Raw genomic sequence first — 27,577 nt, 5'->3', positions numbered from 1 at the left:
ATGGATTCTGGAAGGCCTAGAGCCAGGAGGCTGCAAGCTGACATGGATGCAACAGATGTTGTTGATGACCTACGTAAGTGCAAAATTTGCAAACAATCTAGCCATGACATGAGGACTTGTCTGACCTGGCAGTAAACTATCAGGCTATGATTGAACTGTATTGTATTAGAGTTGTGGCAATTTAGTTTGTTTTATGAAGTTAATCGCAAATATGGTTTGTATTGTAAATTGTTATTCACCTATTAGTTGTTCTACCTATTTTGTAATATATCGTAAGGGTACTAACATCACATACATGTTCATGTAATATACGGTACACGTAGTAGCTATTGTCTTACATTTTTTTTATTAAACCATGAAACATGAAATCATTGTCATGGCTCATGGTCGTCTTCCCGAGCTTCTTAAGCTGCGATACGATGAGAACCACAGGGGAAGGATGATTTTCACAAGGCAACCGATACAACGATAATACGTGCTTTTCAATTGCAACGATAACTTGTTACTTAGTCAATACATGTATTAGGTACCTTTGCACTTGGTTCCGTTGCGTGCTAGAAGTGTGCACAAGATTAAGTAGTTAGACCCTCGATTCCACGAACCACTCGCATGGGCAGGACTACTACCGTTCGCTCTCATAATGACTTGACCTCCCATGGCGGGCGGTGGCAGGACTCCCCTCCCGCCGATTGAGGTGTCACTGCTCACAGGTCTCATCGACCGCTGACGTCCTGAGACGCACACATTCCACTTTCCTTTTGGCGAGATGGCCGTAACTTTGAGGGATGTGGCCATGCTGATCGGACTGCCAATCAGGGGCACCCCATTAGTACTTTCGCGACCAGCAAAGGAGCAGCGGAAGAGTTACATTCATGCCAGGTAATTATTTGTTATGTAATGCACCTCATATGTTCTAGTGTTATTCATGCTTTATTGAGTCTCTGCATCTTATAGGTTTGGTGTGCAATATGACATGAAGGATGTTGGCCTCTCTATGTCCTGGATTCATGGGCTACCACAGTTTGGTCCATGCCCACTGGATATGGATGAGGCTACAATTATGCAGCATTATGAGGTGTACTTGTACATCATGCTGGAAAGCATCATGTTCTGTAACACGGCAAGTGATTATGTCCTCCCTCATATATATGGTTAGCGGCTCAGCTCGTGTTACATCCTTATGAGCTGACATTTTACAGTTAGAGATCTGTTGTGCTGGCTCCTATGTACAAAAGATTGTGTGCCGCAACCTAGCGGTCAAAGAAGACGGGATCTGTTTTAGGCTGCCTACACCTTTTACAACCATGGAGCTGGGAGTACCTCCCAGTTTGTCGATCGTGGGTGAGTAAGAGCTACTATCCAGTCCCCATCTCCGATGGCGTTGCAAATGACATGAGGCCTATGATGGGGGTATCAGTAGTTTCATGCCATGTTGAGATGGACTCACCAGCAAGACTATAGTAACTACTCTCGGGTGATTAGTGATCTGAACATCCTCAGCGCCGATCTCGTGGAGTGGGATCCATGTCGTATGACACGAGTGGCCAAAATTGCGACTGGAGGCCTCATCGCACCCTCTTGTTTGAGTGACTCAGACTTATGGATGACCAGATACTTCTTGTTGTACATGAACAATGTGGAAGTATATTCTCCTGAGTATGTACAGAGGCAATTCGGGCACCGACAGTTGGTGCCAGTACCTCCCTCACGAGATGTTGGATGGGCGCACGAGTAAGTGTGTTATTGTACGTATCATTATTACGTTAGGTGATCCATGTTAAGAAATTATAACTTTTTATGTCACGGACAGGAGGAGTGCATAGGGGAATGCAGGCATGTAGAACTGGTGTGTGATTAATGCTGAGCACATAAACAGGTGGACGGAGTTAGCCGTAGTGGATGTCATCGTTCCTGCTGGACAGTACGACGACGGCACGTACTGGGAGTACCTTTTGTGGTACCGTTCCCGCATGTGTGCCACCTTACTCAACGGACTTGTACAGCCAGCTCCCAGACCCTTCCACGAGGATCGTGTCCGCCTTCTTCATGTGGTGATAAGTGATGCAGTACTTCTAACAATTTTTATTAGTTACACATTACTAACATGACCCTCATTTTATACAGACCAAAGCGAGGTACAAATTGCATACGCAGGTAGAGCAAGCTGTGGGGAAGCAAGTGGGTCATCAACGTGAAGGGATCACAACCCTCTCTGGGACTACATGAGGACGAGAGGGTCTCACTTGTTGTCTGTATTATGTGATCTAGGTGGTTGTGACCCGCATTCGAGGGGGTACGACCTACCAGCCATGGACTTGTCCCGTGCCTCCCACAGCAGGCGCTCGTCCAGTGCCCGTGAGGCACAGTCACGAGAGACACCTTTGTATATGGAGCATCATGTGTCGTGTTCGGGTGCTGAAGCCGAAGAGTGCACGGAGGCTCCTGAGCCCGAGCAATGTACACTAGGTTCACAGCCCCCTCAATCGACACAACCTCCTTAGACTACGATGACACCTCCACCTGTAGTATAAACTCATCACGCGGACATCATTGACTGCACGTAGCAGACGCCTACCTAGAGCGGCACACAAGATTTTGACTAGGCTGCTGCATTGCAGGCGGGCAACTTCGCCGAGCTCCTAAGCGGCCAGTACCCCCAATATCCCAATGCACCTGGGGGTTTACAGTGGTACCGGCGTGGTGAGACTTCGGCACACTGGACTCCATCGGAGCACATACTACATCATGGTACATGTAGGGGTGAGTTAGCGGATCTGGATACATGTTCTGTGGGGGTCCAATAGGACACAACGATGATGATGACGAGCAAGGGCAATACATATATTGGCGGGATATTCTAGTATAGGCTATCCATGGACACCTACAACGATCGATATAGCACTAAATACCTCATTACAGGTTGTGCTTGGAGGAAGGATGATCCATTCAAGGAGAACAACCTAATCCAAGATGTGTCCAAATTGCATGCAAGACCCTTATGTTTTGTGTTGACCGCTCTGCTCCTACATATAACCACCGACGACCTTAGGGCCCTCTTGCACGAGCATCGCCAAATGTACCTCAGGGTGTGCGAACTAGCCGACCATCCTTCTGTGCTAGGTTTCTCTATGAGCCAAAGAAAGATGGCAATGTTGGTCAGTATGCATCCCACATCCTGGTTCATCATTTTCTATTTGGTCACCCTAGTTATCTTATTTTCATTGATTCGAATGCTCCTCTTCTGCGTTAGGCGTTCCCGGAAGGCACAGAGTTGATCAATAAAGCAATCCCACACTTCTTGGTGATGCATATGCTCTTCGGCGGGGGTGTGATACCTGGTTCACGTAGAAGACGACGAAGATCAGCGAACTTAAGAGGTACAAGGGCGGCCTCTACTATTCAACCTGAAAATGATGAGGCCGAAGAGGACGATGATTTCATGCCACCGATGCCTTGACGTTCCAGCAGCCATACAGGAGAAAGTTCAACGAACACTGCAAGAGGACGTTCACACACCACATTGATATGGCGTCCAACCAACAACGAAATAGGACGTGCTCCTACCGTGATAGCTCAAGATGACGACGAGGATGACGATTTCATGCCACAACGACCCCTCCCTCCGAGACCTCTATCTCCGGAGGACACTGATGACAGTGAAGATGATGGTGGATTTTCTTGTACCCATCCTCACAACATCCAACCAACACCTCGGAGATGACAACCATCTTACCCTGATAACCTTGACTGGCACAACTGGCATTCTTCCGCTAATTTACGTTATCACTTTCCACTACCATCTTGAGATGATCAATGATACAAGGGAGAATGTTGTCACTACTACATTTTAAATTGTGCATGCTCAAGCATACCTAAGTGTTAAGGCTGCCCACTGCCTTAGAGACTACATGCATGGTGAATTACGAATTTTGAAATGTACATTTAAATTAGTAAATAATTTCAAATTTTATTGAAAGTTGGCAATTACATGAAATGACAACACACCGGCATCAAATGACAGTTAAATTAGCAAATAATTTCAAATTTTGTTGAAAGTTGGCAATTACATGAATTGACAACACACCGGCATCAAATGACTGTTAAATTAGCAAATCATTTTAAATTTTGTTGAAAGTTGCCAATTACATGAAATGACAACACACCAGCATCAAATGACATTTAAATTAGCAAATAATTTCAATTTTTGTTGAAAGTTACCAATTACATGAAATGACAACACACCGGTATCAAATGACATAGTCAAACCGCAGCCGGGTCCGGCCATATTTGGTAATTACATGAAATAACAACACGCGCAAAAGAAAGCAACATACATGCATGTCGGCCATTCGCGCAGACACCAAGACACCGAAGTGACTAAATTTTGGGGACTGACAAAAGCATGACATGACTGCACGGCAGGCAAAGGCCATATTCGGCATGCCGTATGCTAAATATAGACTACAGTGCCATATTCGGCACACGGTGTGCTGAATATGACCGGGCCTGTGGATTTTCGGCATACGGTGTATCGAAATTCCATTTTTCGTAAAAGATGGGCCGAATACGAATGCTAAAATTGTAAATACGATAAGATGTTGTTTATTTCAGCAAATACGCTCATGTATGTTGTCTAATTTTGGATTTTTGCCCCCCAAATATGCCCCTTTCTCTTTTTCCCAAACCAGGACCTTTACACTGTTACACATTCCTTTTTAGAAATTAGGACCTTGTTTGTTTTTTATTCTGATTATAGATTTTACCCTAAAAGCAAAAGCAAAAGCAAATAGTCTTAATCTAAAAGCTGATTCTCACCATCCACAAGCTAAGTTGTACTACAAAATTTCAGAATCCATAATCTGATGCAAAGAAGCTTCTTCACATAATTTAGATTGTGACAATCCAAATTAAAAACAAACATGACCTAAAGAGGATTGATTCTGGTGCACAACATACGTTAGTATGTTGACGTGAAATTTTTACTTTTTAGCTCTTCTAGAAAACATTTTTTGCAAATGGACCTTTAAGGAAAAGATACCCATAAATGGATCTTTTTCACGATGTCGCCATTTGTGACACTATTAGTCCATGGCACAGCGCCATGATAAATCTCTGGCATCCTACCACGTAGGATCTATGTTGGATGCCTATTGCTGATATGGCCTAGCACAACGTCATGTCTATTGGCGTCACAGTTAAATTGCACGGCGTCACGACCTTTAGTGTTGTGCTCTGATAGTAGCCAACCCGCTTAATCCCCTACCCTCTCCCTCGCTTGTGCAGACACAGGCAACAAGAAGCTGTAGATATCACTAGTACATAAAAAGTCATTTTTGCTCTCTTTTCACTACCGATTCTTACTAAAAACTGATAGTAATGGCCTATTCGTCAAAAACCAGCAGGGATAATCAAGTATCATTATCGGTTTAATTAAAAAACCGATAATAACACTCCATTATCACTATCGATTCTAGCCACGAACCAGTAGTAATAATGGAAGCATTATCACCGGCAGTAATACTTACTTATTGTTGCTGGTTCTAGCTATGAATCGGTAGTGAAAATAGAGGCATTATCAATGTCGGTTCATTATTAAATGCAACCTATCTTTAGCAATTCATAATTTTTTTTCATACATAGTCGAATGGAGACAAACTTTGTATAAAACTTGTAGTCCTTGACGAGATCTACAACTTTCCAGTTTATAACTTTTTATTTAAAGAGATATAAATGTTCAAATAATCGTCTAAAGAATGTCAAAGGAAAACAACGCACTAGACCACAAAGTACATTACTGGATCTGGTGTAAGACTAGTAGGAATGATTGAAAAAGCCACACATAGGGCACGTAGTTGAAAGCTGCAACTTCAAATATTTTTATCGTGAGTTTGGTAACTCAAATTGATAAAATATTTGTGCAGCACTGACATTCAAATGTAGCACTATATCTCCAAAAAAATTTAGAAAAATTAGAGAAGGTCAATTTTCTGAGTCTTTTTTTGGTCAAGAAAGATATAGGTGTAAGCACTTGATTGTTTCATATGCGTCTCCTTATTAGCTCTGAAAGTAAAGGTTGAACGTCAAAATTAGACTCCATATGCAAAAGTTATGGTTGTTTTACTGAATATTGTAGGGATTAGACACAAAAATTTTCATAAGAAGTTAGATGGAGATAAAACTTATATAAATATTGTAGATCTCGATGATATATACAACTTTATAGTTGATAATTTTTTCATTTAAAGCCATATAAATACCCAAATAATTATATAAAGATTTGACCATGAAATGTCAAAAGAACAAATTTCGATATATTCATCTGGTAAGACTATGTGGTGAGATGCTAAGGAAGCTTCGTGCGAGGAGAAAGTTGCCGGTTCGAATCCCACAAAATGCACAAGCACGTAATTTGCTATATTCAAGTGAGAGCGACCACAGGAGCCGCAGGGGTTGTCACAAGTCAAAAAAGTCACGGGGGTTCGTTCATGGAGCAAAAAAAAATTGATCTCAAAAACATCGGATCTAGGACCAATTATTATTGTTAGTTCGTAACACCAACCGGCAATGATAACTCTAGTAATGTCGATTCTAAAAACGGCAAGTATCACTGCTGGTTCAAGAACTGGCAGTGATGCCGTTTTTGAAGTGGCAATTATGACGTTTTATATAATAGTGGATCATGTTCCCCGCCGCCTCATACTACCGCTGCCTCTGTGCCCCCTGCCTCCGACACTCATGTGCCCATTGCCCCTGTGCCCTTGTGCAACCGAATCCCGACGCCTGTGTGCCCGCCACTAGTGCGCCTATGCCGGCGCCGCCGCCGCCGCCTTGGGCACCCCCCGAGCCCACTAGCCGCAGGGTCCCATCCTCCCCGAGGCAAGGTGACCTCTTGATCTGCTGCTCCATGGTACATCTGCTGCTCTTAATGTTAGAATTGATTTTGCTGAGACCGTAGGCACGTTTTGCTGAATATGTGCACTAACAAAGGTAAAATCCTATCTGTTGCCTCCTGCCAAAAGTTGGCGCATTGCGATCCTTTCAGAGGCCCTATTAGGACTCGGTAGTTGGATGATTGGAACTGTTAGTACCTCAGCGTTGGATAGAAGCATTTGGCAATCATCTTAGTCCCAACTCTTGTGAACATAAGGATACAAGTAGGATAATTTCTTTCATTGAAAGACTGAACCACAAATGGAAACTGTAGTAGTAACAGTTGTGGTTTGTTCTTCTTTTTATGGGAGTTTGAGTTGGTTGTAATTGATTCACTGTATTGTAATCCTCGTAAACAAGTAGAGGTGTGGCACAATCCTGTGCTGATTCCAGTATGAAGTTATCCCTCTCATGTTTCTGCATATCAGTGAACAGAGTTCATCATCCTTCGATTGAACAGATAGAATGCTCTTGCTTTTCTATTCCTTTTTTCAGTAATGTCACCAGTCTGAGTTCTAAACTATTTCATAAAGTTCAGTCCTAGTGTGTTAAGTAACTTTTCCTCACAATAAGATTATAAAGGGTCCCAGTTCTGACTTTGGAGTAGTGAACTTTGGATGCATGTACCATCAAAGTCTCCAGCAACCTCCAGCAAACTGACGACAGTACCAAAGCTAGCCATTTGACTCGGCAATGTAATGTTAAGGGTGACTTGGCAAGGCAAGATAGTAGACACGTGCAGTCTGGGAACAAGAGATAATATCATCAGTTAAAACAATGAAAACATTGAATGAAAGAAACAAAGGTCACACCTTTGGATGTTGTGATCAACCATATGAAGAAAACTCTAATTTTCTTCTTGTTCTGTTGAATACATATTTTGAGCTGAAAATTGCAATTATTCATTATGTTCTGAGCTCAACTTTGTGACACTTTTCAAATTTCTATTAATTTCGCAGTCTATCTGTAACGCCCTAAAATTTTAGGAAAAATTGGAAGTTGTCGTTTTTAGTTTTCGGTGTCGAATCGCTTCCGCCGGAAAAGAAAAGAAAAGGAATTGAAGCAAAATAGCAGGAGTAAATTTCTTTTTTTTTAAAAAAACATAACCTGAGAGTTGGCTAAGCCAACCTGGGCTTAGGCCGGTTAGCCCAACCCCTCCCAAAAGGCCCAGGCACCCCTCCCCTTTCTTTTTCCCCTCCACCCAGCCAAAACCCTAGCCAGAACTTGTTTTTCCTCCCTGGCTGCTGCTCTTGTGCGGTAGGAAGAAGAGAAAGGAAGAAGGGAAGAAGGGAGGGAGGAGGAGAAGAAAGAGGAGGAGAACCCCGGGGACGTTGTTGTGCTCTCTGTGGTTGTCTAGGTGAGATTCGCCACCCTAATCCCATCCGTTTGGTCGATTTATGAGGTTTTAATCATGAGTTTAGAGGGGATTTAGTTGGAGGTTTGGTCGAAATCAATTTCGTCCACGTTCTGAAATCTGTCAGCTTGTGCAGTCTCTGTTCAACGTCATTTTTGAGCAAGTTAATGGCCGAAATAAATTTTTCCACCATAGAGAAAGTTGTATCTAACTGCGAAAGCTAGCTACCAATGAAATTTCAGAATTGTTGGCCAAGTAGTTTAGTAGCTTTGAATTTTTGAATTTGGCTGTCAGATTCTGACAAGAATCTGGACAGTAGTAGATCTATTCAGTCTTTGGGCATCTTAGATGCCGAACCAGTTTTTCAAAATAGCTAGGAAGTTGTAGAGGATTCGTTAAGCTTTCCAACGGTGTGAAGTATGCAATTTTTCGTTGGTTATAGCTCCAGTTACGCTGTTCTGAAGTTTCTGCAATCAATTGTTAACATATTTCAGTGTCGAAGTTCAGAGCTTGATTAGGCCATGTTAAATACGTTTTATGTAGATCCAAATTATATAAAAGTTGAAGATTGTGTTATGATCTACATGTCCACAAAAGTTTAGAATTTTTCGTTGCGTATTTCTGAAAATAAACAGTTTTGAGTGGCTGCTGTTTGAAATTGACGACAGGTTTCCAGAGCTGTTTTGTTATACCGTTTAGGAGACTTTAGAGGCATGGAACAATTATGTCACCACAATGAAAGTTGTAGCCCTTGTTCTGTAGTTTCCTAAAATGTATTTATTTGTTATCATATATGTGGTAGAAAAATAGATAAGAAAAAAAGAAGTACTGCTGCTCCTGTGAATCTAATGCGTGTGTGCTGTTTTTTTGGGTCGGTATTGCTTGATTGAGGGTTTCGGGCGTAGAAGCGCTTTGTGTTATGTGTTTGCATGTTATGAGGAGTGTTTGTACTGAGTTATGGTTGTGTTTAGGTGGTGGTACTTCATCTCATACTTGAAGTTCGCCGTTATCGTCGGTTGAAGGCAAGTAAATGTAGCTATGGTGTTGCTACTGTTTTGACTTGTTATCTTCATCACTTACACCTTTATCAGAACCATGACAGATTTGACTATGATCTGAATTCTGTGATGTTCTTTACCTTTTGACTATGTTCTGAATTCTATGATGTTCTTTACCTTTAAGCATGGTTAATCATTGCCTTATGTCTATCTTTATGTTGCTACAATTCTTGTTGAACTATGTTGCTGTTCGACTTGAGAATGAAGTTGAGGTATTATTGGTGGTACACCTTAGTAAAATTGCAGTATATTGCTGTCATGTGCACTTGCATTTGCATATACATTAGAAGTTATATCATAAATATCACGACAGTACCGGTACGCATCGTACGTTGCCCGAGAAGGGGTGCGATGTAAAAGAAGACATATGATTGCATTCATGTGCATTCATGGAAGTTAATAACATTTATATGTTATTGTGGATATGAAGTTATACTTCTTTAATATTGTTGATACTATACTAACATGCCTTATATCTTGAGAAGTCCTATATTAAATCGATGCTTAATCAACTTGTGATTTAAATAGCTTGTCAAAACAAGTTTGTTTGCTGAGATTTTCAATTTCACCCTTGCATTACTATTTCCAGGTACTCGATGCATGTCATGAGGGGATGGGGATATAGCAGCACGTTTTGCACTTCATGTCTACACTTATTATCTTGTGCTGTAATAATAAACAAAGTCTAGTTCTTAGGGTCGTTCGTTGGAAGTTTAAAAAGGAGTGGTGCTGTTAAACTTAATATTTTGCTCTTGGTTCATGTCAGGATGTTTTTATCTGCTAATGTGATATTCTGCATACCTTGTTTATTTATGTTATTGCTTCCGCGATGCTTAAATTTATAGAGAAGATGCTGTTTTTTTTTTTTATGACAAGCTGTAGGTTGCGTAGTTTAGTGGCATCCCAGGTTTTGTAGTCTGGGGTGTTACAGTTGGTACCAGAGCCTAGGCTTTAGATTCTAGGTGAATTAAGGTTTAATTTGACACACTTGCACATGTAGGATGGGTAAGGGTTTGCATATCTTTGCTCCTATCGTGTTGTGTTTTGTTCTATCTAGTGCTTATGCTTAATTACTTGGAATTGATGTTTGTGTCATTTGTGTGTTTTGGTGGCTGTAGTTATGCCACCTAGGAGTCATGTTGCGGCTAGACCAGATGGTGATGGCCAGGCTGAGCTAGCAGCTGCGATGCAGGCAATGTAGAACAAGCTGAGGTCGTTGAGGCAGGCTACCTCTGCTGCTGGCGCAGTCCCTACTGGCACTGCTGCTTGCGTTGCTCCTGTTGCAGATGGTCCTGTCAGCGGTGTTTCTCTCATGCAGTGGGTTGGTATGAAGCTAGATAGTTTTGACGGCAGTGGTACTCCGATTCATGCTGCTGATTGGCTGTCATATGTGGAGGACAAGATGGAGGCTTTTGATGTGTTGGCTCATGATCGTGTTCGTTTTGGGACACAACTGCTGAAGGGTGAGGCACAGATCTGGTGGAAGGGTGTGCAGTCAGCTCGCACGGCTGCACATGGCCTGCTGACTTGGCATGAGTTTGTCAGGCAGTTTGAGAGGAGGTTCTACCCGGTGACTTTCCTGGATAGGATGAAGATTGATTTGAATGACTATATGCAGGATAAGAAGTCAGTTGCAGAGTATGAAGTGGGCTTCAATCAGATTATCCGCTTTGTCCCACACGTGGCCCATGACGAGGTAGAGAAGGCAAAACACTTTCATCAGGGTCTCAAGCATTCGATCCGCCAAGTGTTGGGTGCTTTTCCAGTGGTGGACTTCCGCACTACAGTGGAACAGGCTTTGGGTGTGGAGATGCAGCAGATGTACACTGCTGACTTACAGAAGTCTTCAGGTGGTGAGCAGTCTCGCGGTCAGAGCGATAGGAAGGGCCATTCTGGTGGCCCTGTTCATAAGAAGGGGAAGTTCCAGCGTCACCAGCCATACCACAACAAGTCTTCTCAGTCCAGTGCTTCAGGAGGGAGCACACCTTAGTATCGGGCTATTCCTAAGCCTGGCATGGGGCTGGTGTGTTTCTGATGTGGCGACGCACACCGTTGTGTTGAGTGTCAGTGGACCGGCAAGTGTTCTATCTGTGGCTTGGATCACAGGGATGTGGTCTGTAGGAAGAATCCCAATGGGAAGGTGCGTTGGGAGCCAGTGTCTTCTTCTTCAACCTCACATTCTAGTGGCACTGTCCAGATGATGGCGGTGACCTCCTCTGCACAGCAGTACCTTCCTGCGCTGCCCACTCTGTAGTGCTTGCCGGCGCCTTCCACTCAGCAGTACCTGCCTGTGCCAGTCTACCCTCAGTACTTGATGGCACCTTCGACTACACCGACTACTCCTTCGACGCCTCAGTCTGGGGTGTTTCGACCAACCCAGGCTTTTGCTCCTTCCGCACCTCCAGTTCTAGGGGCATATGTTATGCCCTCTATTGACGGTAGAGACCGTGGAGAAGTGGTGACAGGTATTATCTCAGTTGATTCGTTTGATGCACAAGCTCTTTTTGACTCTGGCGCTAGCTTCTCGTTTGTCTCGGAGGGTTTTGTGATTCGTGCTTGTCTTTTTGTGCAAAAGATTAGTCAGTCTATTGTGGTCAGTTCTACTAGAGGTCTTATATCCAGTTCTTCTGTTTGCCCCGGTTGTGCTATTCATCTTGCTGACGAAGCCTTTGTTGCTAATCTGTGGTGATTCCTTTAGAGCCTTTTGATGTTATTCTTGGCATGGATTGGCTTACTCAGTATTGAGCTGTTATCTCCTGTTTCTGGAAGACAGTCTCTTTATAGGCACCGTCGGGTCAAGAGGTGGTCTTTCAAGGGAGTGCGGTGAAGAACACTCTCTCTTTGTTGTGCCAGTTGTTTCCTGATCGTTGGACTCGGAATTCTGGCATTCTTTTGTCGATGGTCGTTGGTCGCAAGGTTGCCTTGCATGTGGAGAATATCCCAGTGGTGTGTCGCTACCTCAATGTTTTTTCTGATGAACTTTCAGGTGTGCCCCTTGAGCGTGATGCGGTTTTTGAGATCATGTTGGTTCCTGGCACGCAGCCTATCTATAGAACTATGTATCAGATGGCTTTAGTGGAGCAGGTGGAGTTGAAGAAGCAGCTGGATGATCTTCTTTCTAAGGGCTTCATCAGATCTAGTAAGTCACCTTGGGCTTTCCCAGTGCTATTTGTGGAGAAGAAGGATGGCACTAAGAGGCTATGTGTGGACTATCGTGCTCTTAATCAGGTGACAATCAAGAATAAGTATCCTTTGCCTCGTATCGATGCTCTCTTTGATCAATTAAGAGGTGCTAAGGTGTTTTCCAAGATTGATTTGAACTCTGGGTATCACCAGATAAGGATTAAGGAGGAGGATATTGAGAAGACTGCTTTTATTACGAGGTACGGACATTATGAGTATGTTGTTATGTCTTTTGGACTAACGAATGCCCCTACTATCTTTATGGAAGCAATGAACAGGATGTTGCATGAGTACTTGGACGATTTCATTGTTGTTTTCATTAATGATATTTTGATCTACTCCAAGTCCAATGAAGAGCATGAGCGTCATCTTAGTCTTGTTTTGGATGCTCTCCGGAAGAATAAGTTCTATGCAAAGTTGAAGAAATATGCTTTCTGGCTTTCTGAAGTGAGCTTCCTTGGGCATGTGATTAATCAACATGGTATTACTGTTGATCCTAAGAATGTTGCTTCAGTGGTGGAATGGCAAAGGCCAACCAGTGTGACGGAGATCCGGAGTTTCCTTGGTCTTGCTGGTTATTACCGGCGTTTTGTGCAGGACTTCTCTAGTATTGCAAAGCCGATGACCAAGCTTACTGAGAAGGGTGTTCCTTTTATGTGGACTGACGATTGTGAGGTCAGTTTTTGAACTCTGAAGGATAAGTTGGTGAATGCTCCTATTCTAGTTTTACCTGAGAGTGGCAAGCGCTTCACAGTGTACACGGATGCTTCTCGTATTGGTCTTGGTTGTGTGCTGATGCAGGATGGCAAGGTAATTGCTTATGCTTCCCGACAGTTGAAGAATCATGAGAGGAACTATCCTACCCATGATCTAGAGTTGGCTACAGTGATGTTTGCTTTGAAGTCTTGGAGGCATTATCTCTATGGTGAGTCTTGTGATATCTTTACTAATCACAAAAGCCTCAAGTATATCTTTACTCAGAAGGAGCTGAATTTGAGGCAGCGCAAATGGCTTGAGTTGATAAAGGATTATGATCTGATGATCCAATATCATCTCGGGAAGGCTAATGTGGTGGCAGATGCCCTGAGCAGGACAGGCGTTCCTAGAATAGTGATGCCTTTGGTTGCAGAATTGGATCGTATGTGTATTTCTTTTTTCTATGTAGGCACTATAAGAGAAGAGACCCAGTTGCTCATTCATTCGCCCATACTCGAGAGGGTGCGTGAGGCACAGCAACATGACCGCTTGATTCAGGAGGTTCGCAAAAAGGATTGCAGTTGGCAGACCTCGGGAGTTTAGCATTGATGAGCATGATGTAGTCCGTTTCAGAGGACGTCTTTGTGTGCCACAGAAGTCAGAAGTGAAGATGGACATCTTGAGAGAGGCTCATCGGACTCCATATACAATTCATCCTGGTGAGACTAAGATGTACAAAGATCTAAAGCAGAGCTTCTGGTGGAAAAGGATGAAGGTCGATATTGCCAAGTATGTGGCAGCTTGTGGTGTATGTCAGCAGGTAAAGGCCGAGCATAAGAGGCCTGCGGGGTTGCTTCAGTCTTTAGAGGTCCCCGAGTGGAAATGTGAGCATATCACTATGGACTTTGTGGTTGGTTTACCTCGATCACCTCATGGGCGGGATGCCATATGGGTTGTTGCAGATAGCCTCACTAAGTCCACGCATTTCATTCCTATGAAGACGACGAGTTCAGCTCAGGATTTGGTTCCCTTGTATATCAAGGAAGTGGTGAAATTGCATGGTGTACCTAAGTCGATTGTGTCAGATCGAGACGCCAAGTTTGTATCGAAGTTTTGGCAGAGCCTTCAGAGTGCAATGGGCACTAAGCTTTCTTTGAGTACCGCGTTCCATCCTCAGACAGATGGGCAGTCGGAGTGGACCATTCAGACCTTGGAGGATATGCTACGTGCTTGTGTCCTTTCTTGTAAGGGCAGTTGGGAGGATCACCTTGCTTTGGTGGAGTTTGCCTATAATAACAGTTATCATTCTAGCATTAAGATGGCTCCTTATGAGGCTTTGTATGGCAGGAAGTGTGTTTCTCCCCTGTGTTGGGATTCGTCTGGTGAGAGGGTTGTGCTTGGTCCCGAGATTGTTCAACAGACCACCGAGAAAGTGCGGGAGATACGGCAGAGCATGTTGGCCGCTCAGAGCCGACAAAACAGTTATGCAGATGTGAGCTAGAGTTTGCAGTGGGTGACCAGGTTCTCCTCAGAGTATCACCCACAAAGGGTGTTGTTCGGTTTGGCACTACAGGGAAGCTTAGCCCGAGGTACATTGGACCTTTTGTTATCACGGCTCGAGTTGGCAGTTTGGCTTATCGTCTACAGTTACTAGATTCTATGAGTGGTGTACATAACGTCTTCCATGTATCTATGTTAAGGAAGTATCTGCGAGATCCAGAGCATAAGATTGACCTCGAGCCTATCACAGTGCAGCAGGACTTGTCTATTGAGTGTCACCCAATGCGTATTTTGGACTCGTCAGAGCAAATCATGAGGAGGAGGACGATCAAATATGTGAAGGTTTTATGGACTAATCAGTTGGAACGTGAAGCTACCTGGGAACTCGAGGAGCAAATGCGCAAGAAGCATCCAGCGCTCTTCGAGGAAGGTCAGTTTTAAGTTTGGTTTAAGTTAGGATGTTTCTTTTCCTTAGCTGTCGTAGTATAGCTGAATTCAGGGACGAATTTCTTAAAGGAGGGGAGAATGTAATGCCCTAAAATTTTGGGAAAATTTGGGAAAAAATTTTGGTTTCTGGTGTCGAATCGCTCTCGCCGGAAAAGAAAAGAGAAAGAATTGAAGCAAAATAGCAGCAGCAATTTTTTTAAAAAAAAAACATAACCTGGGAGTGGGCTAAGCCAACCTGAGCTTGGGCCGGTTAGCCCAACCCCTCCCAAAAGGCCCAGGCACCCCTCCCCTTTCTTTTTCCCCTCCACCCAGCCAAAACCCTAGCCAGAACTTGTTTTTCCTCCCTGGCTGCTGCTCTTGTGCGGTAGGAAGAAGAGAAAGGAAGAAGGGAAGAAGGGAGGGAGGAGGAGAAGAAAGAGGAGGAGAACCCCGGGGACGTTGTTGTGCTCTCTGTGGTTGTCTAGGTGAGATTCGCCACCCTAATCCCATCCGTTTGGTCGATTTATGAGGTTTTAATCATGAGTTTAGAGGGGATTTAGTTGGAGGTTTGGTCGAAATCAATTTCGTCCACGTTCTGAAATCTGTCAGCTTGTGCAGTCTCTGTTCAACGTCATTTTTGAGCAAGTTAATGGCCGAAATAAATTTTTCCACCATAGAGAAAGTTGTATCTAACTGCGAAAGCTAGCTACCAATGAAATTTCAGAATTGTTGGCCAAGTAGTTTAGTAGCTTTGAATTTTTGAATTTGGCTGTCAGATTCTGACAAGAATCTGGACAGTAGTAGATCTATTCAGTCTTTGGGCATCTTAGATGCCGAACCAGTTTTTCAAAATAGCTAGGAAGTTGTAGAGGATTCGTTAAGCTTTCCAACGGTGTGAAGTATGCAATTTTTCGTTGGTTATAGCTCCAGTTACGCTGTTCTGAAGTTTCTGCAATCAATTGTTAACATATTTCAGTGTCGAAGTTCAGAGCTTGATTAGGCCATGTTAAATACGTTTTATGTAGATCCAAATTATATAAAAGTTGAAGATTGTGTTATGATCTACATGTCCACAAAAGTTTAGAATTTTTCGTTGCGTATTTCTGAAAATAAACAGTTTTGAGTGGCTGCTGTTTGAAATTGACGACAGGTTTCCAGAGCTGTTTTGTTATACCGTTTAGGAGACTTTAGAGGCATGGAACAATTATGTCACCACAATGAAAGTTGTAGCCCTTGTTCTGTAGTTTCCTAAAATGTATTTATTTGTTATCATATATGTGGTAGAAAAATAGATAAGAAAAAAAGAAGTACTGCTGCTCCTGTGAATCTAATGCGTGTGTGCTGTTTTTTTGGGTCGGTATTGCTTGATTGAGGGTTTCGGGCGTAGAAGCGCTTTGTGTTATGTGTTTGCATGTTATGAGGAGTGTTTGTACTGAGTTATGGTTGTGTTTAGGTGGTGGTACTTCATCTCATACTTGAAGTTCGCCGTTATCGTCGGTTGAAGGCAAGTAAATGTAGCTATGGTGTTGCTACTGTTTTGACTTGTTATCTTCATCACTTACACCTTTATCAGAACCATGACAGATTTGACTATGATCTGAATTCTGTGATGTTCTTTACCTTTTGACTATGTTCTGAATTCTATGATGTTCTTTACCTTTAAGCATGGTTAATCATTGCCTTATGTCTATCTTTATGTTGCTACAATTCTTGTTGAACTATGTTGCTGTTCGACTTGAGAATGAAGTTGAGGTATTATTGGTGGTACACCTTAGTAAAATTGCAGTATATTGCTGTCATGTGCACTTGCATTTGCATATACATTAGAAGTTATATCATAAATATCACGACAGTACCGGTACGCATCGTACGTTGCCCGAGAAGGGGTGCGATGTAAAAGAAGACATATGATTGCATTCATGTGCATTCATGGAAGTTAATAACATTTATATGTTATTGTGGATATGAAGTTATACTTCTTTAATATTGTTGATACTATACTAACATGCCTTATATCTTGAGAAGTCCTATATTAAATCGATGCTTAATCAACTTGTGATTTAAATAGCTTGTCAAAACAAGTTTGTTTGCTGAGATTTTCAATTTCACCCTTGCATTACTATTTCCAGGTACTCGATGCATGTCATGAGGGGATGGGGATATAGCAGCACGTTTTGCACTTCATGTCTACACTTATTATCTTGTGCTGTAATAATAAACAAAGTCTAGTTCTTAGGGTCGTTCGTTGGAAGTTTAAAAAGGAGTGGTGCTGTTAAACTTAATATTTTGCTCTTGGTTCATGTCAGGATGTTTTTATCTGCTAATGTGATATTCTGCATACCTTGTTTATTTATGTTATTGCTTCCGCGATGCTTAAATTTATAGAGAAGATGCTGTTTTTTTTTTTTATGACAAGCTGTAGGTTGCGTAGTTTAGTGGCATCCCAGGTTTTGTAGTCTGGGGTGTTACAGTTGGTACCAGAGCCTAGGCTTTAGATTCTAGGTGAATTAAGGTTTAATTTGACACACTTGCACATGTAGGATGGGTAAGGGTTTGCATATCTTTGCTCCTATCGTGTTGTGTTTTGTTCTATCTAGTGCTTATGCTTAATTACTTGGAATTGATGTTTGTGTCATTTGTGTGTTTTGGTGGCTGTAGTTATGCCACCTAGGAGTCATGTTGCGGCTAGACCAGATGGTGATGGCCAGGCTGAGCTAGCAGCTGCGATGCAGGCAATGTAGAACAAGCTGAGGTCGTTGAGGCAGGCTACCTCTGCTGCTGGCGCAGTCCCTACTGGCACTGCTGCTTGCGTTGCTCCTGTTGCAGATGGTCCTGTCAGCGGTGTTTCTCTCATGCAGTGGGTTGGTATGAAGCTAGATAGTTTTGACGGCAGTGGTACTCCGATTCATGCTGCTGATTGGCTGTCATATGTGGAGGACAAGATGGAGGCTTTTGATGTGTTGGCTCATGATCGTGTTCGTTTTGGGACACAACTGCTGAAGGGTGAGGCACAGATCTGGTGGAAGGGTGTGCAGTCAGCTCGCACGGCTGCACATGGCCTGCTGACTTGGCATGAGTTTGTCAGGCAGTTTGAGAGGAGGTTCTACCCGGTGACTTTCCTGGATAGGATGAAGATTGATTTGAATGACTATATGCAGGATAAGAAGTCAGTTGCAGAGTATGAAGTGGGCTTCAATCAGATTATCCGCTTTGTCCCACACGTGGCCCATGACGAGGTAGAGAAGGCAAAACACTTTCATCAGGGTCTCAAGCATTCGATCCGCCAAGTGTTGGGTGCTTTTCCAGTGGTGGACTTCCGCACTACAGTGGAACAGGCTTTGGGTGTGGAGATGCAGCAGATGTACACTGCTGACTTACAGAAGTCTTCAGGTGGTGAGCAGTCTCGCGGTCAGAGCGATAGGAAGGGCCATTCTGGTGGCCCTGTTCATAAGAAGGGGAAGTTCCAGCGTCACCAGCCATACCACAACAAGTCTTCTCAGTCCAGTGCTTCAGGAGGGAGCACACCTTAGTATCGGGCTATTCCTAAGCCTGGCATGGGGCTGGTGTGTTTCTGATGTGGCGACGCACACCGTTGTGTTGAGTGTCAGTGGACCGGCAAGTGTTCTATCTGTGGCTTGGATCACAGGGATGTGGTCTGTAGGAAGAATCCCAATGGGAAGGTGCGTTGGGAGCCAGTGTCTTCTTCTTCAACCTCACATTCTAGTGGCACTGTCCAGATGATGGCGGTGACCTCCTCTGCACAGCAGTACCTTCCTGCGCTGCCCACTCTGTAGTGCTTGCCGGCGCCTTCCACTCAGCAGTACCTGCCTGTGCCAGTCTACCCTCAGTACTTGATGGCACCTTCGACTACACCGACTACTCCTTCGACGCCTCAGTCTGGGGTGTTTCGACCAACCCAGGCTTTTGCTCCTTCCGCACCTCCAGTTCTAGGGGCATATGTTATGCCCTCTATTGACGGTAGAGACCGTGGAGAAGTGGTGACAGGTATTATCTCAGTTGATTCGTTTGATGCACAAGCTCTTTTTGACTCTGGCGCTAGCTTCTCGTTTGTCTCGGAGGGTTTTGTGATTCGTGCTTGTCTTTTTGTGCAAAAGATTAGTCAGTCTATTGTGGTCAGTTCTACTAGAGGTCTTATATCCAGTTCTTCTGTTTGCCCCGGTTGTGCTATTCATCTTGCTGACGAAGCCTTTGTTGCTAATCTGTGGTGATTCCTTTAGAGCCTTTTGATGTTATTCTTGGCATGGATTGGCTTACTCAGTATTGAGCTGTTATCTCCTGTTTCTGGAAGACAGTCTCTTTATAGGCACCGTCGGGTCAAGAGCCTTTTGATGTTTTTTACCTTTAAGCATGGTTAATCATTGTCTTATATCTATCTTTATGTTGCTACAATTCTTGTTGAACTATGTTGCTGTTCGACTTGAGAATGAAGTTGAGGTATTATTGGTGGTACACCTTAGTACAATTGCAGTATATTGCTGTCATATGCACTTGCATTTGCATATGCATTGGAAGTTATATCATAAATATCACGACAGTACCGGTACGCATCGTACGTTGCCCGAGAAGGGGTGCGATGTAAAAGAAGACATATGATTGCATTCATGTGCATTCATGGAAGTTAATAACATTTATATGTTATTGTGGATATGAAGTTATACTTCTTTAATATTGTTGATACTATACTAACATGCCTTATATCTTGAGAAGTCCTATATTAAATCGATGCTTAATCAACTTGTGATTTAAATAGCTTGTCAAAACAAGTTTGTTTGCTGAGATTTTCAATTTCACCCTTGCATTACTATTTTCAGGTACTCGATGCATGTCATGAGGGGATGGGGATGTAGTAGCACGTTTTGCACTTCATGTCTACACTTTTTATCTTGTGCTGTAATAATAAACAAAGTCTAGTTCTTAAGGTCGTTCGTTGGAAGTTTAAAAAGTAGTGGTGATGTTAAACTTAATATTTTGCTCTTGGTTCATGTCAGGATGTTTTTATCTGCTAATGTGATATTCTGCATACCTTGTTTATCTATGTTATTGCTTCCGCGATGCTTAAATTTATAGAGAAGATGGTGTTTTTTTTTATGACAAAATGTAGGTTGCGTAGTTTAGTGGTATCTCAGGTTTTGTAGTCTGGGGTGTTACACTATCATACGTGGTAATTTGCAATATGCTTCTCTAAGTGCACTGAGAAGGCTTCCACTTGATCCTGGTAATCCAGCATCTTGCACAGAGCTGTCCAAGGGTCGCATTATGATTGTTAATTTGCTACTATTTTTATGACTGTCAATTTAGTCCTATTTTGTATGCTTGGAAGAGTTAACCAAGGTATTTTCTCGTTTTCTTCAGATTGAAGCTGCCCGGAGGCAAGCTCTAACGTCGCAAAGACTCGTTGAAGAGAAAACCAAAAGAGGTAGAAAACTACTTAGAACAGCTCTCATGTCCAGAATTCCTGCTGCAGTTGAGAGCGAAGGAGCATCACCAGCACATCACTCAGGCTCTCGTGTTGATGACTGCTGTCCTCGAAATTATTTGGGCATCTATATAGCTTTAAATTTCCTCGTTAGTGCGGCCACATTGTCTAAATCGTTTTTTCATGTAGAGAAAATATTGGTCTTCGTATTATTGTTCCTACGATTGTGTGGCCATGTAGTTTCAGGTTTGAACAATTATTCCTCTGTACAAAAATATTGTTCTTTGTTTCACTTCCTATAATTTAATGTCCATGTAATTTCATGCTTGACATTTATGTGATTGGTGATCATAAGTTATATCTGTCATTCCCGCTGACCCGCTGATGCTGTCCCCAGTGCCTTTGTTGCGAATGAATGGCATTTACATTTTATTTGTCAAGGGTTGTATTAGGAATTTCAGGATTGAAGATGTTGCACAGGCTGATCAAATGTATCGCTATTTATTTGCTTTGTCAGTAATGGTTAACACTCTGCACTAGGATAACATTGCTTCTTCTTCATCATTTACCAGGACTTGTCTCATACGATCAAGATCAAACGCATCGACATGATGTAAGGTCACTGCAAGAAATCGGACTATCGATGATGACAGGTTGTCGTCACGGTATAACGATATTTTTATCACAGAATAATAATAATGACATAATTTCCATATCACTCACTTCGTCACAGAATCTACATTATAGAATGTACTTAGTAACAAAGTCCACGAAATTGTCATGTAACATCTTACATTTTATGATGATTATACTATAAGTAATGAGAGAGAGACTATTGTGATATTTTATGTTTCATGCAATGTGAGATTAAACATAATTATTGGATCAGGCACTAATACTGAAAGGTCATTTAGTGCCGGCTCCAAAGGGCCCTTTAGTGCCGGTTTTGCAACCGACAGTTATTGGTCAGCATTGAAAGTCCCCCCCCCCCCAATCATTGCCGGTTGTACAACCGGCAGTGAAAGCGGTTACTGGGAGCAAAAAAAGAGAGTAAATGAGCCGACTCGAGATTCGAACCGGCTCATCTGCCGTCACCGTCGTGCTCGCTCAGTACCGCCGGCGGACCCTTGCTCTGTCTTGCACAAAGAAAACGTAGCGCATGAAGGTCGCTGCCACAGAAACGCGACGGCAAGGAAGGGCCGAAGAGCATGAGCCGAGCGGGTTTAGTGACAAGAATTAGTGAGTGCGACGCATGGGGCTGCGGCGAGACACCCTTCACAATAGATGTTTGCTAGTTTTTAGTATGAATCGGCACTTATAATAACTTATCATGCCGGTTGTTTTTTAAAACCAACACAGATATTGATTTTCTTATGAACCAAGAATGATACTCACATTAGTGATGGGTCAAAACCTTAGATGGCACTAATGATCCGGTGCAGATGACCAGTTCTATTGTAGTGGGGTTTCGTCACTAAAATTCCCACAACCGCTACTTATTTGTGATGAAATGAAGAAATCATCATAAAGTTCTCTCTATATTATCACATATCCCATGAGAATATTAGCAATATAGAAACACATTACAAAATAATATGACACATCAAAGAAAATTAAATCCTCAACACGAATTGCAATTCTCAAAATCTTGCAAGAATGTGGCAACTGAAATGAGTTTCTTTGTTTATTGCGCCTACAAACCATCTCTAGAACATCACCTTTTTTTGTTTCTCCCTTTTACAAAACCATCCCCAGAGGCTAAACAATTGTCAAAGAGGCAACTAGCAAACATCTATCCTAATAAGCAGCATGCAGTCTAATGTTAACCAAATTCCACAATAGCCAAGCAATATATCAAGGGGGCATACTATGGGTGCCAATAACAGTTAAGCAAATGGCAATGAGCACCACGAGATCACTGGGAGCTGACATAGTCACACAACATAATTAAAAATGGGAAGAAACTAAAATGTTGACATGAATAACAAAATCAAATAGTGTTCCACCTACAAATTTCTCTTCTTTGATGCCAAACTTCCTTGTGCATCCCCGAATAGAAAGAGGTAAAAAAATGAAGAAATAGAAATGAGTTATGTCATCAATCTTTTTATAGGACAACTGAAACCAATTAGGCAAGCACTAATCAATGATGAAATCTCTGTGTACCGCAAGACAAAAAAATTGTTATATATTGCAAAATATTTTCACTTAGAAAGAAAAACATAAGCGTAACACAGTAAAACAAATATCAAAAACCAATTATTTGTCTCCATACAGATAATAGGCCACATGTAAGATGTTGGGATTAGTCAAAGTTGTGTGTACCAAATGAGATCCGTAGTCCTACTTGATCTGGTCACAACCACGAACACAATGTTAATATATCTATCAAACAAAACTTAAAACACGAGAGAATAAGCATCTACCTGACCTGAGCTCCTCACTGGATAGCCTATGTGCCATCAATATCCAGAAGGCAAGATCAAGCTGCCCTATTATGTCGTTCCCTGTGTATCAAACAACACAAAAAAACATAAAAATTCAGTTTCTTACGAGCATCAGGATCCATCAATTTGGATCTAAAATGCATGCAACCACAGATCGACCTAAAGAAAAAATAGTTCAAAGTCACAGGTTCTAATCATCAAAGAATGGATAGCACTATTCGGCATCGGCGAGGAAGCGGTCGATGAGGGTCGTTGCAGGTCGTGGATGTCACAGGCTCACGGCGACGGAGACGCGTGATGGCTGCATAGTGCGTCGGTAGCTGCCTAAGAGAGGGCAGCTGACGCAGATCTTGTGGAGGAGGCCAGTGGCATCAGGCAAGGAGGTGAGCCGATAGTGAATTGAGGGCTTCAGGTGAGGAGGAGCAGCATCTAGCAGGGAGGATCAAGGAGCGGGAGCCAGGGAAGCCGCTGGCCTGTTAGGGAGTAGGAGTAGACTTGAAAACAGCAGGTGGCAGCACGTGTGAGGGTAGAGGAGGCGAGGAGGAGAGGAATCATAGGAGTGGACTGCTCGAGCTCCAGATCTAGTCACAGACACGTTTTGGATCGGGCTATGAGAGGAGTTGAAATTTTGGATTGGGTCGGTGGTAAAAACCCAAATTTGATGAGTCAGGGGAGCAGACGTGGGTGGAACTATGATGGCTGCATGACAAAAATAGATTTTGTCATTAAGATGTACTAGGCATCATCTCATATTTTTTGTGACGATGATACATAGTAACGTCACAAACTAATGGGCATTCGATGACGACGGTAGCAATTCGTCATAGACACATCTGACGAAACTGCCACACTGTACTACGGATTAATGACAATATTTTTTGAATCATCACCAAATAACCCCTTTTTGTGATAGTTCTAGGTTTTGTCACGACCATTTTTGTCATAGTTGATCTAATTCCTTGTAGTGGGTCTTGATTTCTTTGCCATTACCAGTCTGCTGTCTATTTTACTAATTGCCCGATATCAAGACTGTTATTTTTACTTAGTGGTTACCAAGCTCACATATATAACTCTTTTTACAGGAATGTTTGCACCTAAAATTATCTAGTTCTCTAGAGGTAATACACCAAACGGGCACCTGGAATCATCCAGAAGAAGAGAGCACCAAGAATTAATCCTCTTACCGGGGAGCTTCTGGAAGTGGCATGACTCCATCTCCATCTCCTCTTACCGGCGAGACGTGTTATGATACGTAGGATGTACTCTGGAGGCCGTTGCTAACGTAACGAGGACATGACGCCGTATTTAAATGACACGGCGCAGCGTCATGTTTAAATGTCACGGTGCTAGGTCCTTTGGCGCGCCGTGTTTAAATGGCCAGACAGCAGTGCAGCACAGTGCACCGGGTGCAGCGGCGAGACAGAACACGCAAGAACGTTCCCAACAGAAATGTCGGAAGGCTTTGCACAAGGTACACGATATGTAAATTGAACGGAGTAGGAAAGAACACAGGTTCGGATGGGGCTGCACTTGCCAGCGGCAACAGGTTGTAAGTTTGATCCTCTAGGAGTAGGAGTACATAAAACCTCAAAATTACAGCAATGCCAAACTGGTTGTGACAACTCCCAAAAGGAACAAAGAATTAAGCCCAACTTTGTCAACGAAGACCTTAGCATGCCAATCATCTCATGTTACACTTTCGGCTATACGGTAGCGTCATATGGGGTGGATGGCTTGACCTACAAAAAGAAATAAACCCAAGTGTAAGTGCTTCCAAATTTTCCTTTGGATATGGTCTGTCAAGAACTTTTAGAATTTTAATATGATCGGAATGGTAAATGATGACATATAGGCAAACTAGCAAAAGAGCGTACAGCGAGGTATCGCGCTAGCAAACTTGAAGTACTCTGATTAAAGCCCTCAACAGGCTTCACTTCCATCCGGGATCCATGCAGCTGTTTCCTCACTTGAGAAGCCAGTGACTGGAACATCCCAGTGACTGGAACATTAAATTCCAGGAATAACATAATCAAAACCAGGTGTTAAGAAGACCATGACAAAATACAAACACACGAGCTGGGGGAGAAAATTATGCGGCACGTGCCAGATGATGGCTCAAAACAACTGAACCTTTGAATAAAATGAAAATATAGGGGCAGAACACAGAACATCATGCGCATACCTTGCCTAGCTCCACTCCCCACTGATCAAATGAGTTAACCCCATATAAAACCCTGAGCTGCAATCCGGTTCTCATAGATGGCTAAAAGCTGAAAATATAGACATTAATAGTACATTTGAGAAATAAATCAAAATTGATGCAAGAATATGAAAGTACACCAAAGAATCTTGCAAAGGACAAAGAATGAACGAAAGTTATGTGTACATAGGGACATAATTGCTGATCCTAATCGTACACAATAATTTACGTGTAAACTATCACAACAACATTATGTTTTAAAGCAACATTAGCCAAAAATTGTAAGGTGATGCATTCCTCACACAGAATATAACACACCTCATAATACAAGGCCAGAATCCTGTTGAAAAGATTGAACGACTTGGAACTTCAAATGAGGTATCAGTATCACTAATGTAATTGGCATACCTGTCCAATCTCATATGCAGATAATGTAGGAAGCAAAAAACTTAGTGATGGTCGGTTGTCCTAAAAAGTCTGTTAAAAAGGAGAGGCGAGAATGCCCAATCAGGACAACTACATCTATATTTGTAAGGATAATGCATCGGTTTAAGCAATAAACTAACTACCGTCACCTTATGATGGATAAGATTTTCCGGAACTTCCTCGCTGTGCAATTGTTCAGGGATCTGAAAAGAAGCAATAACCAAAACAAAACACTTTGTGAAACGTGCGTACGCCCAAATATGTCTAGCCATTCAGTATTTACCTTTCCATAAGCAAGTGCCAGGCTGGGCAAAGAAATTGGACTTCAATTCATCATAATTAGTCACAGTTTCCCCTATAAAAGATGTACAGCGTAAGAGTTTGAAAAGGCATTTGAAGAATCACGATATCAACAAGAGCATCAAAAGTTATTCCAACAGATGTATCAGGCAATACCTTTCAAATAAACAGGCTGCTGACTTTTTACTACGCCAATAAAATCGCAAGGGATGGCCCTTCCCTGGATGTTGCGGTACAACCATGGGCAGCAAATATACATATTCACAATAAATGCAAAGACTAATCCTCCATTTTGCACTTCGTGCTAAGAATTCTCCCGTTGCTGACCATATCATTCCACAGCTCGGTAGCACCCTAGCTCATGCATCTCGTTCAACAAGTTTTTTGCCTTGTCGGGTTGGCCAATCAACCCCAGCCCACCAATTAAGCTTGTGTAAGTGATCACATCGGGAGAAATCTCCTTCTCCCACATTTCGTCGAGCGGATTGTAGGCCTTGTCCACGTCCAGTCTAGCATAAACAAATATAAGACACAGTAAATGATATAACCTAGATCACAAATGTAAGACTTTTTTAGTTCATCAATTCATACAAAAATTTATTACACTACACCGCGAGATTACTCCAGATATAACAACAATGAACCAACTGAATTAACTCACAACCTGCATACATACTAAGTTACAACCAAAAACAGATAAGAATCCGTCCATTGTTAATGAGCTTATGCTGATACCCACAACCAAAAACTAGCCCAATATTGATAAGTCCTATGGCAAACACCTGTTTGAGCCTCTTCCACATCGGATAATCGAATAATCTTATGCTGATACCCACAACCAAAAACCTAGGTCTGTTGCACTGGCCCAGACATCTGTATCTTCAAAGATGGAGATCGAATAATCTAATACATCCTCATAAGGTACCTCAATGGTGCCTCTTATGATAACAGGGACAAAGTGTTGGATTGATCTCGGCCCTAACGGTCACGTATCCTAACTAACTGCCGAGTCCAAGGGGTCATGTTGCCATCATCCCGCGCTTTGATCAGAAGCACAACTAACTATTGGTTACGGTCCCGTCTCGCCCTACGCTACATAAAAAGGGGAGCCGGCACCTCACGAGCTAAGGTTCCCGTGAGGTTTAGCCTACCCCACACAATCCAAACCCTAACGCAATCATAAGCGCGCAACAGAGAGGCAAAGGCCGCCGTCGTCGCCATCTCCAACGTGCGTCGTGTCTGCGTTAACTCACTCCACCACGCTCGGCTACCTCTACATCACGCCGACACTGTACCGACACTCTACATCACAAACGACTCCATCTCGATCATGCTCTTCACCTTTCAACTCAAGATGGCATCACCGAACAACGGTATGTCCTCACGCTTCCGCATTTAGATGAGTTTGATGTTGAGCCAAATTAGCCCATAATAAGACCCAATTAGGCTTAATTAATGCTTAATTAGTTTTAGATGATACCAATTTGTGAACAAATAGGCTTAATCATGTTAACTAGTGGGAAATTAGCTCTAATTGTTCTCAGTTTAAGTGAATTTGTTTCGGATCAGATGAAATTATGCCTATTTTTGCTTCGGTTTATGATTAATGTTGATGAATTA

General features: G+C 42.6%; 2 protein-coding genes and 1 long non-coding RNA gene across 4 annotated transcripts; 2 read left to right on the top strand and 1 right to left on the bottom strand.

Annotated features, from left to right (window-relative positions):
- LOC133930109 (uncharacterized) lies at positions 1-11,332 on the top strand. Its single transcript, XM_062376808.1, has 2 exons — positions 1-73; positions 10,629-11,332. Exons 1-2 carry the CDS (start codon positions 1-3, stop codon positions 11,330-11,332), a joined length of 777 nt encoding a protein of 258 aa, XP_062232792.1.
- Positions 11,333-17,688: 6,356 nt separating this feature from the next.
- Positions 17,689-18,677, top strand: LOC133930108 (uncharacterized). Its single transcript, XM_062376807.1, has 3 exons — positions 17,689-17,692; positions 17,806-17,879; positions 18,006-18,677. Exons 1-3 carry the CDS (start codon positions 17,689-17,691, stop codon positions 18,675-18,677), a joined length of 750 nt encoding a protein of 249 aa, XP_062232791.1.
- A 5,851-nt stretch (positions 18,678-24,528) lies between these two features.
- Positions 24,529-26,464, bottom strand: LOC133883533 (uncharacterized). Of its 2 annotated transcripts, none has more exons than XR_009902909.1 (7): positions 26,114-26,464; positions 25,941-26,012; positions 25,807-25,860; positions 25,640-25,708; positions 25,214-25,301; positions 24,906-25,030; positions 24,529-24,770 (listed from the first exon to the last, which is right to left on the bottom strand). It is a non-coding gene; the product is annotated as an uncharacterized LOC133883533 (long non-coding RNA). The 2 variants fall into 2 exon arrangements; XR_009902910.1 differs by having other exon boundaries at positions 24,906-25,013.
- Between the last annotated feature and the right edge of the window lie 1,113 nt (positions 26,465-27,577).

This window comes from Phragmites australis, chromosome 10, assembly GCF_958298935.1.
Source record: "Phragmites australis chromosome 10, lpPhrAust1.1, whole genome shotgun sequence".
Lineage (NCBI taxonomy): Eukaryota > Viridiplantae > Streptophyta > Magnoliopsida > Poales > Poaceae > Phragmites > Phragmites australis.
The sequence above is the reverse complement of the archived record's forward strand: the minus strand, read 5'-3'. Positions and strand labels throughout refer to the sequence as shown.